The 20,176-nt window shown below is 42.3% G+C and overlaps 1 protein-coding gene and 1 pseudogene across 2 annotated transcripts in view; both read left to right on the top strand.

Annotated features, from left to right (window-relative positions):
- Positions 1 to 2,492: 2,492 nt before the first annotated feature.
- The window catches only part of LOC134354795 (cytosolic phospholipase A2-like), a 176,351-nt gene continuing 158,667 nt past the window's right edge, over positions 2,493 to 20,176 (top strand). Inside the window, exons 1-2 of one of the 2 annotated variants that reach the window (XM_063064061.1) lie at positions 2,493 to 2,629; positions 9,322 to 9,494. In XM_063064061.1, the coding sequence (XP_062920131.1) occupies positions 9,462 to 9,494 (33 nt within the window). In that variant the 5' untranslated portion in view covers positions 2,493 to 2,629; positions 9,322 to 9,461. Of the gene's footprint in view, positions 2,630 to 3,064; positions 3,170 to 9,321; positions 9,495 to 20,176 lie in introns of those variants that run through there. The other variant, XM_063064062.1, reaches the window with a different exon arrangement.
- On the top strand, positions 17,439 to 18,759 carry LOC134355086 (eukaryotic translation initiation factor 4E transporter-like; annotated as a pseudogene).

The following is a 20,176-nucleotide window of genomic DNA, read 5'->3' as shown; positions in this document are numbered from 1 at the left end:
TCTGATTTGCTTTCGTGCATCACAGCTGTTCTGCAATATGGTACCAAAGATAGACACATACTTAAACTGTGACCTAACTACATAAAGTACAATGCATAAGTGCATTTTCTTCCATTTTATGCTCTGAGGATAATAAATAAAAGGAACCCAAATGTACATTTAATCAACTTACTGGCCAATGAAATTATTTTAAGGATCTATGAATGCATAATCCAAGGTCGCTTTGATCCACTACACAAATCAATAAAGGCTCTGACTCCATCCTCCCGCCACCCCACTAGGAATAGAGTTCCCCTTGTCCTCACCTACCACCCCACCAGCCTCTGGGTCCAACATATAATTCTCCGTAACTTCCGCCACCTCCAACGGGATCCCACCACTAAGCACATCGTTCCCTACCGCCCCCCCGCTTTCCGCAGGGATCGCTCCCTACACGACTCCCTTGTCCGTTCGTCCCCCCAGATCCCTCCCCACCGATCTCCCTCCTGGCACAAATCCTTGTAAGCAGAACAAGTGCTACACATGCCCTTACACTTCCTCCCTCACCACCATTCAGGGCCCCAGAGTCAGCTAGGGTGATATACTGCGTCCGGTGCTCCCGCTGTGGCCTTCTATATATTGGTGAGACCCGATGCAGACTGGGAGATCGTTTCGCTGAACACCTACGCTCTGTCCGCCAAAGAAAGCAGGATCTCCCAGTGGCCACACATTTTAATTCCACGTCCCATTCCCATTCTGATATGTCTATCCACAGCCCCCTCTACTGTAAAGACGAAGCCACACTCAGGTTGGGGGAACAACACCTTATATTCCGTCTGGGTAGCCTCCAACCTGATGGCATGAACATTGACTTCTCTAACTTCCGCTAATGCCCCTCCTCCCCCTCGTACCCCATCCGTTATTTATTTATATACACACATTCTTTTTCTCTCGCTCTCCTTTTTCTCCCTCTGTCCCCCTCACTATACCCCTTGCCCATCCTCTGGGTTTCGCCCCCCCTTTTCTTTTTCCCTAGGCCCCCTGTCCCATGATCCTCTCATATCCCTTTTGCCAATCACCTGTCCAGCTCTTGGCTTCATCCCTCCCCCTCCTGTTCTCTCCTATCATTTCGGATCTCCCCCTCCCCCTCCCACTTCCAAATCTCTTACTAGCTCTTCCTTTAGTTAGTCCTGATGAAGGGTCTCGGCCTGAAACATCGACTGTACCCCTTCCTAGAGATGCTGCCTGGCCTGCTGCGTTCACCAGCAACTTCTACGTGTGTTGCTTGAAATTCCAGCATCTGCAGATTTCCTTGTGTAAGGCTCAATTTATATACCTTAAATACAATTCCCTTGATCCTCAATAAGATGCAGTTCTTAGAAACAAATTCCATTTGCTGCTCTTGAAGATAGATGAAGATGAAAAAATAGCTTTACTTGTCACTTGTGCATCAAGGACCAACATAGTCTGAGGATGTGCAGGGGACGGACAGCAAGTGTCGCCGCATTTTTGGCATCAATATAACATGCCTCCAACTTACTAACCTTAACCTTTGTCTTTGGAATGTGGGAAGAAACCAGGGCACCCAGGGGAAACCCATGATGTACAAGTTTCTCACAGACAGCAACGGGAAGCAGACCCTATTTGATCAAAAAAACACTCTCAAATACGTTTCTGTATCATTTGCATTTTTATCGTGCCCTCTGTAAAGTAAAGGCATCCATTAGTCTTGTCTTCACTCTCCTGGGCAAGGTTGTATGGCAGTTGCCCATGCTGCAAGTCTCCCCTCTCCACGAGACCCCAAAGGGAATGGACCCATACAACTTGGCACCAGTGCCCTGCTCAAGGACACAACACGTCCCTTCGGCTGGGGCTCGAACTCATGACCTTCAGGTAGCTTAACCACTCGGCCGCGTGCCCTCTGTACTTCATGACAAAAAGTAAAAGACTGAGTATTGAGCACCGAGAACCGAGCAAATGGGATTGGTTTCGATGGTTGGCATGGACACGGTGGGCTGAAAGATCTGTTTCAATGCCGTTTGCCTCAATCACAGAAAAATTGATTGACAATCACTCTTTGCTATCCGCAAAGATTTTGGATTCAATTTGTTAATCTTCCTTGTATTCCCCCAAACGCCGTCTCGAGGAACTTATCAAAAGCTAGGAAGTTTGTATCGAAATGCCGTCTTCATCGGGACCTACCTGTAAACAAAACTGCATGGCTGCAAAATGTTGCCGTCTTCTAGGAACAATACACACGTCTCTTAAAACTGCATAATGAAACGTAATATTCAATGGGATAAGTAGAGCTACCAAATATCCCAACGTTCCCTGAAGGGCGAGCGTCAAAAAAGGAGACGTGACCTCCGCTTTGAAACAAAACGGGGAAAGGGGCAGCGAGAACTGAACCCAAGCGAGAGGGTGTGAAGTGGGGTTGTGAAAGGGTAAGAGTGTGGAGAAATTCACTGTGTTAAGTCTGCGGGTCCCAACAGCCTCGCTCGGCAGTGGAAGATCCGCCCTCCGGTGGGGTGTGTAATATCCGCCTTCGTATCTCATCTTCTCTATTTTTTCGCTTTTTCTTTATTTAAACGCTTCGAAAGAGCCGCCACGGAAGAAGGTAGAGGCAATTGAGAACCCAGCCCCATCCGAGGTAATGTAAAGTTTTATTGGGACGCTGGAGCGATTGGCGGGGTCGGTATGTGGGGTAAGGGGAGAGACTTTGGCAGAGTTTCGGAGTTTGACTTTCTCTTGAGAGGGGAAGGAAGGAAGGGAAGAAGTCGGCTTCTGGAAGAAATAGGCTAGTCCGTCTGTCAGTTCCCCCGGACCTCCTAAGAGAAAGGGACGGCCGCGACAGGAGCCTGGGTACGAAACTTACGCTTTTCCGAGCAGCGATCTCTGACTTCCCTCAGCCACAAAACCATTCTCCCGCGCCCCAGTTTCCGCATCTCCGCTGCGCCAGCATTAGGAATGTTGGATTAAAAACGAGTTTCGGTACTAAGGGAAAGGTGAATTCAAAGAATTTGTACAATCCCCCCCCCCCGTAAATGTTTTAATTTCCTATCAAGAACAAGTCAAACTCTACATGTAGTGAAAGTTTTCCTGGGAGCTGGAAGTTGAATGAAACGAAACCAGAAAATACTGGAAACACAGCGAAATCGGGCAGCATCAGTGGAAAGAAAAAGACTTTCAGGTCTGAATTAATATGAAATTAAACAAAATGGAATTAATGTAAAATGTATGAATTACAAATCTCTCTACTCCCTGGCTTCAAAGTTCAAATTAAATATATTATCAAAGTACAAGTATGATACTATATTCTATCTTGAGATTCATTTTCTTACTGGTATTTACAGGGGGTAAAAGAAGCAATCGGATTTTACAAAAAGCTATACAGTAACAAAGACTGACAAACAACCCCCGCACCCCTCATACAAACTCTTCTCTCTCCTGCCATCTGGCAAAAGGTACCGAAACAAAGCATTCAGGCTCTCACTACCAGACTGTGCAACACTTTCTTCCCCCAAGCCATCAGACGGCTTCATACCCAGAGACTGACATCTACATCATTTATTATTATATTGTAATTTGTCCTCTACTGTGCCTATTGTCTTGTTTATTATTTATTGTACTGCCCTGCACTGTTTTGTGCACTTTATGTAGTCCTGTGTAGGTCTGTAGTCTAGTGTAGTTTTTGTGTTGTTTTACGTAGTCTAGTGTAGCCTTGTGTTGTCTCACTTAGTCTAGTGTAGTTTTGTGTTGTTTCATGTAGCACCATGGTCTTGGAGGAATGTTGTTTTGTTTTTACTGTGTACTGTACCAACAGTTTATAGAAACATAGAAAATAGGTGCAGGAGTAGGCCATTCGGCCCTTCGAGCCTGCACCGCCATTTATTATGATCATGGCTGATCATCCAACTCAGAACCCAGTCTTCCCTCCATACCCCCTGACCCCTGTAGCCACAAGGGCCATATCTAACTTCCTTTTAAACATAGCTAATGAACTGGCCTCAACAGTTTGCTGTGGCAGAGAATTCCACAGATTCACCACTCTCTGTGTGAAGAAGTTTTTCCTAACCTCGGTCCTAAAAGGCTTCCCCTCTATCCTCAAACTGTGACCCCTCGTTCTAGACCTCCCCAACATCGGGAACAATCTTCCTGCATCTAGCCTGTCCAATCCCTTTAGGATCTTATACGTTTCAATCAGATCCCCCCTCAATCTTCTAAATTCCAACGAGTACAAGCCCAGTTCATCCAGTCTTTCTTCATATGAAAGACCTGCCATCCCAGGAATCAATCTGGTGAACCTTCTTTGTACTCCCTCTATGGCAAAGATGTCTTTCCTCAGATTAGGGGACCAAAACTGCACACAATACTCCAGGTGTGGTCTCACCAAGGCCTTGTACAACTGCAGTAGTACCTCCCTGCTCCTGTACTCGAATCCTCTCGCTATAAATGCCAGCATACCGTTCGCCTTTTTCACCGCCTGCTGTACCTGCATGCCCACTTTCAATGACTGGTGTATAATGACACCCAGGTCTCGTTGCACCTCCCCTTTTCCTAATCGGCCACCATTCAGATAATAATCTGTTTTCCTATTTTTGCGGGTCGAAATGACAATAAAAAGTGACTTGACTAATGTGCAAAATTAAACTGCAAATGAAAATAATAACAAGAATGAGTTGTAAAGTCAAAGTAAATTTATTATCAGTGCACACAGCATGCACATCAACATATAGTACACAGGTTCATTTTCTTGCAGGCAAATTAAGTCTGCAGATTGTAGAATCAGTTCAGAGTAGTAGTGAATGAAGTTATCCACAAGGGTTCAGGAGCCTGGATAGTTGTAAGGTAATAACTATTCCTGAACCTGGTGGTGTGGCGTTTAAGAGTTCTATAACTCCTGTCAGATGGTACTCGAGATAAAAGGGCATGGCCTGGATGGTGGTAATCTTTAATGATGGATGCTGCTTTCTTTTGGCAGTGCTCCATGTAAATGTGCTTGGAGGTGGAGAGGGCTTTGCCTGTGATGGGTAGAGTTGTATCCACTATTTTCTGTAGCCTTCTTTGTTTCTGAGCATTGGTGTTTCCATACCATGAGATGATGCAACTAGTTAGGATATTCATCACTGCATCTAGAGAAATTTGTCAAAGTTTTCAGTGATATACCAAATCTACACAAATTTCTAAGAACTTAGAAGCTCTGTTGTGCCTTTGTGATGACTTTTATGTTCTGGTTTCTAGACAGTTCCTCTGATCTGTTGATGCCAAGGAATTTAAAGTTACTACCATACTTCTGACCCACTAATATGGATGGGCTCACAGTCCTCTGCTTTCTTCCTACTGTCACAATGGAAAGTGAGGTATTGTGATCTGCTTGAAGTGGAGCTATTTCCATTCAGGAAGGGGAGGGATCCAAAAAGAAATGGGCACATAAAAGTGACCAAATCCATCAGGGAATTTTTGAGAAATATTTCTACCCAGTGAGCAGTGAGAATATGGAACCTGCAGGCAGGTGGAATAAGTAAATTGGCATTTAAGGGCAGACTGAAAGGAAGATGAGTCATTGGCTGTTTATTATCTGTGAAGAGATAAAATGCTGAGTCATTGAACCCTTTGAACATCTTCTATTGTGGATTCACTGATGGATTTTGAAGGGTCGTAACTGCAAAGTCCAGTCTTGCTGGGATTTCTTATAGATCTTATTTGACCAAATTGAGAAGGATATAAAATTGTGAAGGGCAAAGATACGGTGACTACACACAGTTATTTTTTCCCCAGGGAAAGTGAATAGAAAAACTAGTGGGCATAGGTTTAAGGTGCGAGGGAAAAGATTTAAAAGGGAATTGAGAGGCAACTTCTTCATGCAGAGTATGGGAATTACATGGAATGAACTGCCAGAAGATGTTGTTGAGGGAGGTAAGATCATTTAAAAGCCCCTTGGGCAGGTTCATAGATAGAAAAGCTCTAAAGGGGTATGTGTCAAATGTGGGTAAGTCAGACTAGCTTAGACAGGCATCTTGATTGGCATGGACGTTGGCACAAAGGGTCTGTTTCATTATGTTGTTCCATGATGGAAGAGGAATTACTTACTTAAAATTGCTTTATATTAAAATTTTAATAGTTTTCATGAATTAAACTATCTCTATCTCACTAAACTATCTTTTTAAATTAGTTACTTTGAATATCTGATATTTGATGTCCCTTATTGTCAGGAAATAGTAATTTCTTTGACAACTTTTGTAGCTAGTAAAGCTCGGTCCCAGCTGATCTAGGATCTAACGAGAGAGCATCATTGGAGTAGGGAGGTATTAAATAGTTTACATTTTAGCCATGACAACAAAATTGCAGTGATTTTAGTTTATTTTTTGCTTTTTGAGATCTGAGAATATAGATTCATACAAGTTATTTCGAGTAATGTAAAGAATGTTTTGAATGCTTTACAAAGAAGGGGTGTATTTAGTGGTTGGATCTTTGTGGCCGTTTATACTCCTTGCCAAAACAATCCAATGTGCTTTATTTTTTCACCATTGCCTTTAAATTGCTTCCCTTCAAAAACTGATGCATTTAGTAGTTTAAAAACGCAAACACAAGGTGCCCTGACGAAGGGTCTCGGCCCGAAACGTCGACTATACCTCTTCCTAGAGATGCTCCTGGCCTGCTGCATTCACCAGCAACTTTGATGTGTGGTACTTAGTAGTTGCTATCTTAGCAACACTGGTTACAGACTACAGCAGTGGCTGCATTTAAAAGCTTTTGTGAGATCCTCCTCCTTATGTAAATGATCAGTCATTCCAATTTCTGTGACCCAAATTCTATCTCCAAGAACTGTGATGTTCATGATTTTGTATTGTTTAGTCCTTCAGTAACTTAAATTTTGAAATTCTCATCTGTGTTCACTTTTCCAAGATCTCCTTACTTCAGCAACCCCCTCCTATGTTACAACTCATCACCAACCACATATTCTAATCCAGTGATTTCCAGGTGCTTACCTAGCCTTGCTTCTTTACTCCTGCCTTGCTGGAATGCCTTCACCCACTGGGACTTGTCTCCTTCGCTTTTACTCCTTGCCCACTTTCTTCATCTCGTTTGAGTTTCACAATGAAACATAGTTTTCTGAGCTTTAGGGTCCGTCTTCTAGTAGTGACTTGCCATTCCTATTTTCTACTTTGTAGAGTATCTCAAGACACTTTTGCATCCATAATTGTGATGTTTTTTTAACCACTCTAGACCTATTCCTTAAACTTACACTGACCAAATAATCAGAAGTAATTATTTAAAAATGGAATAAATTGCTTTATTAAAATTGATCAAAATACAAAGAGATAATACAGAATTGTAAACTCTGAGGCCTCAAAATCGCCTAGAGAGATAGTGGCTAGTTTAAAATGAAAACATGAGCTCCACAGTATATTATTTCAAAACAATTTTTATTAAAGCTAAAATACAATGCCTCCATATCTTGCCAGAGTACATGTAGCAAACTTCAAGGGATATAAAAGTCTGGTGGTTAAGGTCCTCTCATTGGGAATTTGAACTACTGAAATGGCAAAAAGGGTCTCAGTGTAAAATTTCATCTGAACAGCTGAGCCCAGTGCAAAACTTATCTCTTGGTTATGACCCACTGACCCACTGAAGGCTGCCTTTTACTAAAGAAAGTTTCTTGGCTCCTCTTTCACGCTAAATGACAATGATATCCCTTCACTGAAGAGGTGTATCTACTGACCTATTAAACTATAATAAATGCCACTTCATACAGTTTATTTTCTAAAATGCAGATACAGAAAAAAATGCATGAATCACTTGTTGAAATGAATGAACTTCAGAAGAAAAAAGTCATTTTTTAAGCTTGTTTGCTGTTTAGTCTTGGTGCAATATTTTCACAATTGTGCTAATATTAGATCAAAATTCTGACATGTCAAATTCCTGTTTAAAGCTGATGCTGTAAGCAAAGTGAGAAGATAATAATTGGAAGATCAGGGAAACCTAAATTAGGGGTGATAAAATGCTTATTTTTGATTCTCAGAGAAACATTCTTAACACTGTTCTTAGAATGTGGAACTCACTGCCACAAATTAATTTGAGGCAAATAGTATAAATGCATTTCAGGGGAAGCTGGGTAAGCGTATGATGATGAAGGAAGTAGGACGATTTGCTGATTGGCTTAGATAAATAGGAAAGTAGGAGGTTCAGGTGGAGCATAATCTTTTGTTTCACATTGGACTGTATGACCTGCTTCTCTAATGTAAATATGATGTAATTCTGTGTAACTAGATATATCTGGAGATGTGTGGGTAAGTACTGATTTAAGTGATTCTCTGCTGTTTGGGATGGAGTGATTGCCATCTTTAAAGCAGACACAAGCTTTAACATTAGTGACCATGATTTTTACTTTATTTGGGGAGGATAATTTACCCCCAGCTACATCGTCAATTCCCCAGGTATGGCTACTTACTAATATGTAGTGCATTTCTTGCTGCTAAGACAACAGGAATTGCCTCCTCCGTCAATTGGATCAGCAAAGAAAATATAACTGATTGATAAATGTGTTGGTGGAAGACCAAGTAAAAACTGCTTCATCACGTATATTTTGCATGCGTGATTTGTGCATGTGTTTTGTGGAGGTGTTCTATGTATGTTCTGTGCACATGTATGTATGTGTGCATTTGTATTTTTATTGTTTGATAGAATAGTCTAACTGGTACCTGGAATATTTGTAGTTGAGTAGAATTTGGATATTTGTAAATTTATAATACTAATGTTCGTGAATAAATGTGTTTTTTTTTATTTTCCTGAGATTACTCTGCCCCTCTTCAAAGTTCAGTTGGACCTCATTCTACAAGTATAATTCAATTTCAGTAGATTGTCACAATTTCTTTCCGGTGACTGCATCAGACATACTCTGCAAATAGTTTGTCTTTATTAAAATCAACAACTTGATGGACAACTTGAAGTAAAGGAGAGAAAACAAAATAGTATTGAAGGGTAGAACAGAACTACATCAAGACCAACATACTGCAATGATGGGGCTTGTGGGTAAGGATGCTGGGGTGGCAGGAAGGCTTAGGGTAAGAACTTTATTTAAAAATCGCAAACTTGACATTAATGCATGAGGAATTTTCACACTGTAAACATAATGTACCAGACTTTCTGATGTGATGACGGAGACAAAGCCTTCTGATCACGTATGGATAAGCTGAATGATGGAGAGAATTAAATGTTCTTTCTGGGTTGTACTTGGCTGAGTTTCTTCATTCTATTAATTGATAATTGACTATTATACAGTACACGTTAGTACAGAGATTAATTGGTTGAATGGCTACTAATTGTTATTCTGTATTACAGGAATGAAGACAGATGTTTGCTGAAGATTGCTTAATTTATTCATCTGCAAAGAGGAAACTTCAAGTTACAGATTATTTTCATTTGTTGTCACTTGAATTCATTATAAAGTGCACTGGAGTTCTGTTAACTGGTGATAGAGAATGGCTTCAATAGATCCATACCAACACATAATAGTAAGTACCACATATCACTTCTAACACAATTTTCTGTTTGCTAATTATGTTCCTTATTTTTAATGCTGCGCATGCTTTCATTGGAAAATAAAACAATTCACATTTCGAGAATTCAGTGCTGACAGATTTAAAATAGCCAGCTGTGTTGCAGTGCAGCTTTAACTCTGCATGGCAGTACTTGTCAGTATTAACCATACAGTACAGAGAATAACTTCGACATTTTGTATGCCGATTGAGACTACCCAATTATCATTTTGAAATGGTGAAAATTTTTGGACACTTTGATGTTACTTTTCCTTCTTGGAAGTACAAAGAAAACTGGATTGAAGTGAGCCAGACTCATTCTACTCTGAATTGTTGCTATCATTCTCTCTGGCCCAAGTGTGGAAGTGCACAAGTAAAGATTTAGACTGGGGTTATTTGCTTAAGGGTTCTGCACATCCGGTCATTTTTGCTGCCTCAGCTTATCCTGTATAGAAATATTTCAGTGAAAGTGCATTGCAGTTACATTGTAGATTAAAAAAAAACACTGGAGCAACTCAGCAGGTCAGGCAGCATCTATGGAAAGGAATAAACAGTTGATGTTTCTGGCCAAAAACCACCGTCAGGACTGAGAAGGAAGGGGAAAGATGCCAAAATAAAAAGGTGGAGGCAGAGGGGAGAGGCTAGCTGGGAGGTAATAAATGAAGCCAGGTGGGTGGGAAAGGTCAAGGGCTAGAGAAGAAAGAATCTGATGGGAGAAGACAGTGGACAGTGGAAGAAAGGGAAGGAGGAGGAGATGGGGGAAATGGGAGGCAGGTGAGAGGAAGTAAAAGGTCAAAGTGGAGAATAGGTGGGGGAGGGGTGGAATTTTGTTCATCAGAAGGAGAAATCAATATTCATGCCATCAGGTTGGAGGATACCCAGACAGAATATAAGGTATTTCTCCTCCATCCTGAGTGTGTCCTCATCTTGACATGAGGAGGCCATGGCTCGACATGTTGGAAAAGGAATTAAAACGCTCGGTCACCGGGAAGACTCGCTTATGGCAAATGGTGCGGAAGTGCTCAACAAAGCCATCCCCCAGTTTGCAATGGGTCTTATCAATGTAGCGAAGGCTGCATTGGGAGCACTGGACACAACAGACGACCCCAGCAGATTCACAGGTGAAGTGTTGTCTCACCTGGAAGGACTGCTTGGGGCCCAGAATGGAGGTGAGGGAGGAGGTGTGTGGGCAGGTGGAGCACTTAGACTGCTTGCAGGGATAAGTGCCCGGAGGGAGATTAGTGGGGAGGGACAAGTGAACGAGGGGATCATGGAGGGAGTGTCCCTGGGGAAGGTGCTTAGTATGCTTAGTAGTAGGATTTGTTTGGAAATGGTGAAAGTTGTGAAGGATAATGTGTTGGACGTGGTGGCTGATGGGGTGGTAGGTAAGACACAAGAGGGACTGTATTGCTATAAAGGCAGTGGGAAGTTCGGGTAAGTGCAGATGTACAGGAAATGGAGGAGATAAGGGTGAGAGCCACATCAATAGTAGAGAGAGGGGAACCCAGTTCTTTAAAGAAGGATGATATCTCTTAATGTCTTGGAATGGAAAGCCGGGTCCTGGGAGCAGATGCAGTGGAGCCGAAGAAACTGAGAAAAGTAAATAGCACTTTTACGGCGGGGGGGCAGGGGGGCGTGAAGAGTTTTGGTCATGTTAACTGCGGGAATCAGTAGGTTTATAAAAGCTGTCAGTTGACATTTTGTCCTCCAGAGAGATCGAGAAAGGGGAGGGAGGTGCCAGAGATGGACCATGTGAATTTAAGGGCAGGTTGTAAATATCCTGCCAGCTGTTGGATTATTAAAAGATCTACAGGACTAGAACTAGCCATTCAGACCAACTGGTTATGTTCCAGTTAACCTAACTCCTACTCTAATGATTTCTGCTTTTTGCTGTACATCATAGAAATGAGCCCTTTGCTTCATCTTGTCCAGGCCTACTGTGATGTCTGTCTACTCTAATCACATTTGCCTCCATTAGGCCCATATCCTACTTTTCTTGTGCTATTCAAGTGTCTGAGCAAATGTGTTTTGAACATTGTAATTCTTTTGGCCTCTATTATTCCTCTGGCATTTCATTCCATGTATTCACCACCTCTTAATGGAGAATCTTACAGCTCCTTTAAGTTTCTTCCCTCGCACTTTATACCTGTGCCCTCTTGTTTTAGAATTCCTTCACCTGCAGACAAGACCCTATCCATGGCTCTGAATTGTATCATGAACTTTTTCTGGTTTTAAAAAAAGGAGGTGCATGGCAGGTATAGGGAGACAGGAACAAATGGGGAGTATAAGAAATACAAGAGAACATTTAAGAAGGAAGTCAGGAGGGCTATAAGAAAGTGTGATGTTCCTCTAGCAGACAAGGCGAAAGAGAATCCCAAGGGTCTCTACAGACATGTTAAGAGTAAAAGGATTGCAAGGGACAAAACTGGCCATCTGAAAGATCAAAGAGGTAATCTAATGTATGCATAGGGCTGAAAGAGATGGGGTAGATCTTAAATGGATTTTTTGCATCTGTATTTACTCGGGAGATGGACACAGAGTCTCTCGAAGTGAGTCAAAGCAGCAGTGAAGTCATGGGCCCTATACAGATTACAGAGGAGGAGGCATTTGCTGTCTTGAGGCAGAGTAGGGCGAATAAATCTCAGTGCCTGCCAAGGTGTTCCCTTGGACCCTTGCTATTACAATGTAGAAATTACAGTGCCCCAAGCAGAGATAGTTAAAATATCCTTAGCCACGGGTGAAGTGCCAGGGGATTGGAGGATAGCTAATGTTGTTCCTTGTTTAAGAAGGGCTCTAAGAGTAAAACAGGAAGTCATAGGCTGGTGAGTCTGCCATCACTAAAAGGAAGGTGACTGGATGGTATTCGGTAGGACTGGATGTGTAAGCATTTGTATAGACAGGGACTGATTAGGGATTGACATCATGGCTTCATTCCATCAACACATGTCAGCACTAAATTCCATCTGCCAGTTTTCAGCCCATTGTTCTAGCTGGTCCAGATCCCACAGGAAGCATCCACAAATTTGCTGATCCAGTTTACTATATTATCATACAAGATTGTGGTAGGTCATATCCAACCAAACTTGTAGAATCTTTTTGAGGAAAATACCAGGAAAGTGATGAAAGCAAGGCGGTGGATGTTGTCTACGTGGATACTAGCAAGGCCTTTGACAAAATTGGTCATGATGAGGTAGTAAATTGAATTTGACATTGGGTTTGGGGGAGAAGCCAGAGAGTGGTTATAGATGGAGACCTGTGACTGGTGGTGTGCCGCAGGGAATGGTGCTGGGTCTGTTGCTGTTTGACATCTATATCAACGCTCTGGATGACAGTGTGGTAAACTGGATCAGCAAATTTGTTGATGCTTGTGGCGGAATCTGGACTAGCTGGAAAAATAGGATTAAAAAATGGCAGATGGAACTTAAAGCAAACAAGTGTGAGGTGTTGCACTTTAGGAGAACCAATAAGGGTAGGTCTTACATGGTCAGTGGTAAGCTACTGAGGAGTGCGGTTGAACAGAGGGATCTGGGAATACAGATCCATAATTCCTTGAAAGTTGCATCACAGGTTGATAGGGTCATAAAGAAAGCTTTTGGAACTTTGGCCTTCATAAATCAATGTATTAAGTCCAGAAGTTGGGATGTTATTTTGAAATTATTTAGGACGTTGATGAGGTCTAATTTGGAGTATTGTGTGCAGTTTTTGGTCACCTGCCCACAGGAAAAATGTACTGTAAATAAGATTTGAGGAGTATAGAGAAAATTTACAAGGATGTTGTCGGGACCTGAGGAACTGAGTTATTGGGGAAGTTTGAAAAGGTTAGAACTTTATTCCTTGGAATGTAGAAGATTGGGAGGAGGTTTTATAGAGGTCTACAAAATTATGAGGAATATAGATAGAATAAATGCAAGCAGGCTTTTTCTATTGAGGTTGGGTGAGACTACAACTGGAGGTTATGGGTTAAGGGTAAAAGGTGAAATGTTTAAGGGGACTATGAGGGGGATCTTTACTTAGTGCTGGTGAGAGTGTGGAATAAGCTGCCAGTGCAAGTGGTGGACGTGAGTTTGGTGTCAACGTTTAAGAGAAATTTGGATAGGTACATGGATGGGGAAATTATGGAGGGCTATGGGGTACACATCAATGGGACCAGACAGGTTAATGGTTCAGCACAGACTAGATGGACTGAAGAGCCTTTTTCTGTGCTGTTGTGTTCGATGAATCTATAAGCCTTCATGAGGTCACCCTTGAACCTCTTTTGTTCTAGTGAGAATAAATTCAGTCTATCCCATCTCTCCTGATAAGTGAAGCCCTCTGTCCCAGGAAACATCCTGGTGAATCGCTTGTGCGCTGTTTCTGAAGTTACCATATTCTTCCTCAGTGTAGTGAACAGAACTGTACACAACACGGCAAGTATGGCCTGACCAACATTTTGTATAGCTGCAACGTGACAGCCCAACTCTTGAGCACCCCACAATCCTTCTTCACTGTGTATTCAACTAGGTCACTATTTTCAGAGAGCTCTAAACTCCACTGAAAGGTCCCTGTGTATCAAAGGTATTTACTGTGTGTGTCCTATTAGTATTTGGAGGTTTTGGCTGGCATGATAGTTAGCAGTTAGTATAATGCTATTACAGCAGCGACTGTACCGTTGGGGTTTGATTCATGCCACTCTCTGTAAGGAGCTTGTATTTCTCCCCCTGACTGGGTGGGTTTCCTCCAGGTGCTCCAGTTTCCTCCCACATTTCAAAGACGTACACCTTAGGGGTAGTGAGCCATGATATGCTATGTTGGTGCTGGAAACATGGTGTCACTTTGTTGATTTGATTTGATCAAATGAAGCACTTCACTGTATGGTTTGGTGTACATGTAACAAAAAAAGCTCAGCTTCAATCTTTAAAAAGCATTACTTGATACTTGTCTCAATTAAATTTCATTTCCCATGACTCTGTCCAACTTTACAAATTTAAGGTGACATTATTAACTGAAAATGTCCTTACTCCAGATATTTCTGCCGTGCTTACTTTTATAATCTGCCAAAGTCAAAGTAGCCAAAATGTATATCCTTAACTCAGCTAGTTTGAGTGGTAACTCCTTTGCAGTTGGTTAGACTGTCATTCTAACAACGTCATGTTTAAATCCCTTAGATTCTGTGAGAGAGTATTATTGAAATGGTTCAAAATCGCCTTCTCTCATTTATCTCGGTGGAGCTTGCCAGCCTTTTCCAAACACTCTGGGTAATATTTTTGTTTCAGTTCTGTCTATTCTAACTGAGTGTCTCCATCACTTCTCAAGTTCGCCAACTATTCCTTTTCCTTATCTACAAATTCCTCGCTTTACCTGTATCGGCTTGGGATGAGTTCCAAGCAAGTCCCCCAGCCTCTGCACTAGACACCTGGAGCTGCCAGCCATACCTCGGACACACCGAGATCCAGACTCCCTCTCCTCTGGCCTCACTTTCTCCATGGCGGTGAGCTGGTGGTGCCTGGAAGGCTGGAGATTTTGCCTCTGATTTTTTTTTTTGCAAACCACTGGGCGGCAAGGTATTGGACAGCATGTTACAATGACACTTCTCACGTTGGATTTATGCACAGAGTGATTCAATACATGTAAAGCACACTATAACTGTTGCACACTTTTTATATGTGTTTGCAATCTTGGGGGAATCCATGTTGGCACCAGTGCAGTGAACAACAATACACCTGATTAATTCAAGGAGCATCCTGTCTCATTTCCCAGGTCATCCTGATTGCTCCAGCCGCTTGTGATGTACTCATGTATATTTTGACCCTTACGGGTTGCTGTCAAGCTTCCCCGTATATTATGTACTGAATGTCCTGTGAGAGGGCATTCAGAGTAGATGATTACAAGTAAAATAACGGCAGCACCTTTGTTCCTCACCTCTCCGTCTCTCATGTGTGTTAGTCACGGCCACTCAGCTTCCCAATACCACAAATATAACCACTGGCGACGAGGTGACAGGTCCTCACGTGATACTTGTTGTTCTGTCTCCTTTGGCAACAAAAGTCTGGGTGTACCGCTGTGTAATGTGGGTGGGCGAGAAGAAAATGGCCGCAGAAAGAGTGGTGAGTGAAGAATCGCGAGGGGAGAGAATGAGAACAGGGTGGTTAAAACAAATTAGAGGGTGGAGTGAGAGAGGGAAAGAGGTGGATAAGGCTAGTTAACTCTTCTGGAAAATGAGTGTGTTTGAAAATGGCAACAGTGGTTGGAAGTAGGGCTTGATGAACTGACAGAGCAATGGAGTTCAAAGGCTGAAAGATTTTAATATATTGCACTGGCAAATCAAATTTCAGATGATATTCCTGTTCCAACTTTTCTAACTGTGATGGGTGCAAAAACATTTAATTTATTACACAGTCTTGCGCAGTCTGCTGAGCCTGGTGCTAAACTTTATGAGGACATAGTCTTAAAAGACCAGTGTTCACCTAAACCTTTCATTATTGCTGAGAGGTTTAGATTTCATAAAAGGAATCAAGTGGAAGGTAAGTCTATTTCGCAGGTTGTGTCTGTGCTGAAGCAACTGCCTGAACACTGTGATTTTAGACAGTCGCTTAGTAACATGTTATGACTCATATGTGGTCTGCTTAGTGAGGCAATCCAGAATGGTTTGCTTACAGAAGATAGGCTAACATTACAGAAGGCAATTAAAATTAATACATCTATGGAGATGGCAGTTAAAAATGCAGCTATTAAATGCATCTTCCCAAGTTCATAAAGTTTCTACTGACTGTAAGAATGCTGGCTAGAGGTGTAGTGGTATCAGCACCAGCCTTCCAGGCAAGTAGTCCTGGGTTCAAACCTGGCTGGCTCCTTTCACGCTTTCCATCCGTGCTGGGTTGAGAGTCAAGTGACCTCATTTTTTTTTTAAAAAGACAAAATGCTGAAGAAATGGCAAGGTTGTCACCTGATGCACCACAAGGGCACTGAGAGGACTGACAGAACATTTGACCTTAAGGATAAGAGACCTTTTGGCAATCAGTGTTGCTGTAATGCAAAACTGGGCATTCAGTAAAAGAATGCTGGTATAAGCATTTAGATTGCCGAGGCTGTGGCAAAAAGGGGCATATTGAATGTGCCTGCAAATGCAAAAAGGTACTGTCAACAAAAACACTGTATTCAGGAAAAATGGTTTTTGGAAAAAGAGAGAAACGTGTGAACAAGAAGGGGCATACCGAGGACAGAATGAGTGACTCACTCTGTGGTCGAAGAAAGTTTGCATGTTTTGTTTTTGGACACACACACACACACACACACAATTATTGGATAATCCTGTGGTTATATGGGGCAACAGTGAGCATGTAGGTGGACACAGGTGCTGGTGTTAGAGACAGTGGTAAGGAGAAATTGCAGCAACTCACCCCAGAGGGGCAAGATTGATTTTAAAGACAAGGTTGTTCCAGAGAGGGGAGTAGTACATATTATAGAAACATAGAACATAGAAAACCTATGCTATACCCGCAATGCTGTGCCAAATATGTACTTACTTTAGAAGTTACCTAGAGTTACCCATAGCTCTCTATTTTTCTAAGCTCCATGTACCTATCCAGAAGTCTCTTAAAAGACCCTATCATATCTGCCTCCACCACCGTCGCCGGCAGCCCATTCCATGCACTCACCACTCTCTGTGTAAACAAAAAAAACGAACAACAACTTACCCCTGACATCCCCTCTGTGTCCACTGTTATAGTGGAGATTAATGAACAGAAACACTGTACATTGGTAACAGGTAGTTATTCAGTGCTTCTGGGCAGCTAAGACTTAACTGGCAATAAGTGCACTTGATTGGTGGTAACACTAGTCTCCAAGAGGTTTTGAAGAAATATGCAGAAGTATTCAACAAAGAACTGGGCAGTATGAAAGGAATCACTGTTAAGCCTGCGTTCTGAGCAGAATTGTGGAGGTGGTTGCTGAGCCTTGGTGACAGCATGGATTTAATAAAAAAAAAGGGATTGAAGAAAAAAGATCAATTAAATGATACAATAAAAATGTGTGGCATGAAGAAACCATATAGATATTACAAGGAAAGGCTGCTAAAAATCAAAGAGTACCCATATGTAAAGGAGAGACCAGTGTGTCTTTTGGAAAAATATGACAGGGAAGGCATCTGGGACCCTGTAAAGTGGCAGGCATCCTTGTATCCCAGTTCTGGCAGGAGTTTGCCACTGGGTGGAACTAAGAAAGATTATGCGTTAGATTTGGAGTGAGGAGTTCTCAAGCAAAAAATTGTAGATCCATGAGAGAGAATAAGGGAAGAATATTTTGATGTTGTACTCTATCCTCAGTGCTGAAGCTTTGTTGTTGGCTGTCAAGTGACTAATACCTCTACGAGTCAATGACCTGGATGCGTATTTGGAAAATAAGGAAAATGAAAATATTTGTCAGTTGGGTACTGGTGGAAAATTAGAAGTGGACACAAAATAACACTAAGATCCTTTGGTCAGGATGGCAGAGACCAAGACTTGTGTGACAAAGAAGCTAGAGAAGGAAGGGAACGAGACTATATGGAAAAGCGCATTCGAGAGTTTGGTGATGGTAAATGTGTTGATGGTGAGCAGAGGTGATGTGATACTTATCAGAAGCTGACCAAGAAGTTCCCAGGAACCGGTCTGACTTAAGCCCTCATTGGGAAACTTTGACCTCAACAAGGAGAAACGTGTACCTGGACTAGCATCGATGACTGAAGAGGTGCTTAGTGAAGGGTCAGTGTCATCCAGCTGGTTCAGTCAATGGTTTTCAAGTAACCAGGTAGTCACTCCAGTGGCCTACAGTTACCCCACATGAAGAACTTGAGTGACATGCTGTTCTGGAGCAGGAGATCCCAACTGCTGTTTCACAGCTTGCAAACTACTTTGCTCCCATTCCATCAACTGAAGATATTAAAGAGATTAATGAAAAGGTCAATATTTTAGAAATACTGTGAAAAGAAAATGTGGATGTGAAATGACTGCTGTCTAGTCGTACTGCCAACAAGGAGAGCCTAAAGGAGAGTTCAGACTGGGGTGGTTTTGTCTGTGGAAACAGAACTGAAAGGTCTCAAAATGGAATCTGAAAGGAAGCTTGCCATCCTGTTCATCTGAAACAGACTCTAACTACATCATTTGGTCCTCAAAAATACAAGAAAAAGGCACATATGACTGCTTTCAATAAGCTAGTTAACGGCATGAAGGCAAGTAGTACATTGCCGTTGCAATCAAAATCCCCTGAAATTCTACTGCCCCTGTAATGTGGCCTGCATCCCCTGATATTCTAGGTGACCTGCTTGCCCATCAGAATCATCAAATTGCTGGTGAATCAGCAAGGCCATTCATGCCCCATCACCTGATGCCCCCTACTGACAATGCAGTGTGCAAGCCAGATCCATACGTACAGGACCAAGAGATAAAATGGCTTTGGTGTTATCGCTAGGCTGTTGACACCCTCCTAGGCGGTCTCCCGATATATTGAACCTCTCGTGATAAACCCTCAGCACATGGGGCAGAACATTCCCAGGGTTATGTCTGGGACTAGAGACAGTCTACCCTGTTTCCCTAGTTTAGAAAAAAATGCTTTTTGTTGTTTCAATTTAATAATTACTCCGTTAATAGTTCAGCAGCTGGTTTGTATATGGGAAGAGGGAGAAACCTTTAAAATAAGGGGGGAGGGATATGTTATATATTTATGTACAGTTTAACCCAGGGGTCCCCAACCTTTTTTGCACCGCGGACCGGTTTAATATTGACAATATTCTTGCGGACCGGCCAACGGCGGGGGTGGGGGGGTGTGTTCAAGTAGGGTTAAACTCACTTCAACGTGTCTTTTACAGTTAGGATTGCCAACTTTCTCACTCCCAAATAAGGGACAAAAGTAGCAGTCAAATCCCGGGACACTTTACCCCAGGAAAGACTAGCATGACCATGAAGCCTTGCACGGGCACATGTGTGTTCATGCGTGATGTGCGCGTAGCTGCGCGTATTTGCTGATTTTTTTTTCCCACAAATCTGTTTTGCCTTCATCTTCCCGACAATACTGTACATACATTATTTCTACTTTATATAGGCTGTGTATTTATCATATCATTCCTGCTTTCACTATGTGTTAGTGTTATTTACGTTTTATGTGTTATTTGGTATAATTTGGTAGGTTATTTTTTGGGTCTGGGAACGCTCAAAAAAATTTCCCATATAAATTAATAGTAATTGCTTCACGGCATTTCAGCACGAAAGGTTTTTTAGGAACGCTCTACCTTAGCGGGAGAAATACAGGCCAAGGGAGGTCCTGTATGGGACAAACCAATTTAGACCAATATACGGGATGTCCCGGCTAATACGGGACAGTTGGCAACCCTATGTTCAAGTTCAATAGTGCATGACGGAATGAGGAAAGGTGCAGCTGACTCATATCGTTTCCTGCGCCTCGGTACCAGTCCGTGGCCCGGTGGTTGGGGACCACTGGTTTAACTCTTACGGGTAGCTGTCAAGCTTCCCGGGTGTGTTATGTACTGAAAGTCATGTCGGAGGGCATTCTGGGTAGGTGACTTACAAGTAAAATAAACAGCAGCATGTATCTTCCTCACGTCTGTCTCTCATGCGTTATTCTTGGCTACCCGGCTTCCCAGTATCACAAATCTAAAACAGCTAATGAGTGGCTCTGCTGAGAAATGC

Source organism: Mobula hypostoma, chromosome 12, assembly GCF_963921235.1.
Source record: "Mobula hypostoma chromosome 12, sMobHyp1.1, whole genome shotgun sequence".
In the NCBI taxonomy this organism is placed as follows: domain Eukaryota; kingdom Metazoa; phylum Chordata; class Chondrichthyes; order Myliobatiformes; family Myliobatidae; genus Mobula; species Mobula hypostoma.
Note: the sequence above shows the minus strand (reverse complement) of the source record. Positions and strands in the feature narration are given on the sequence as shown.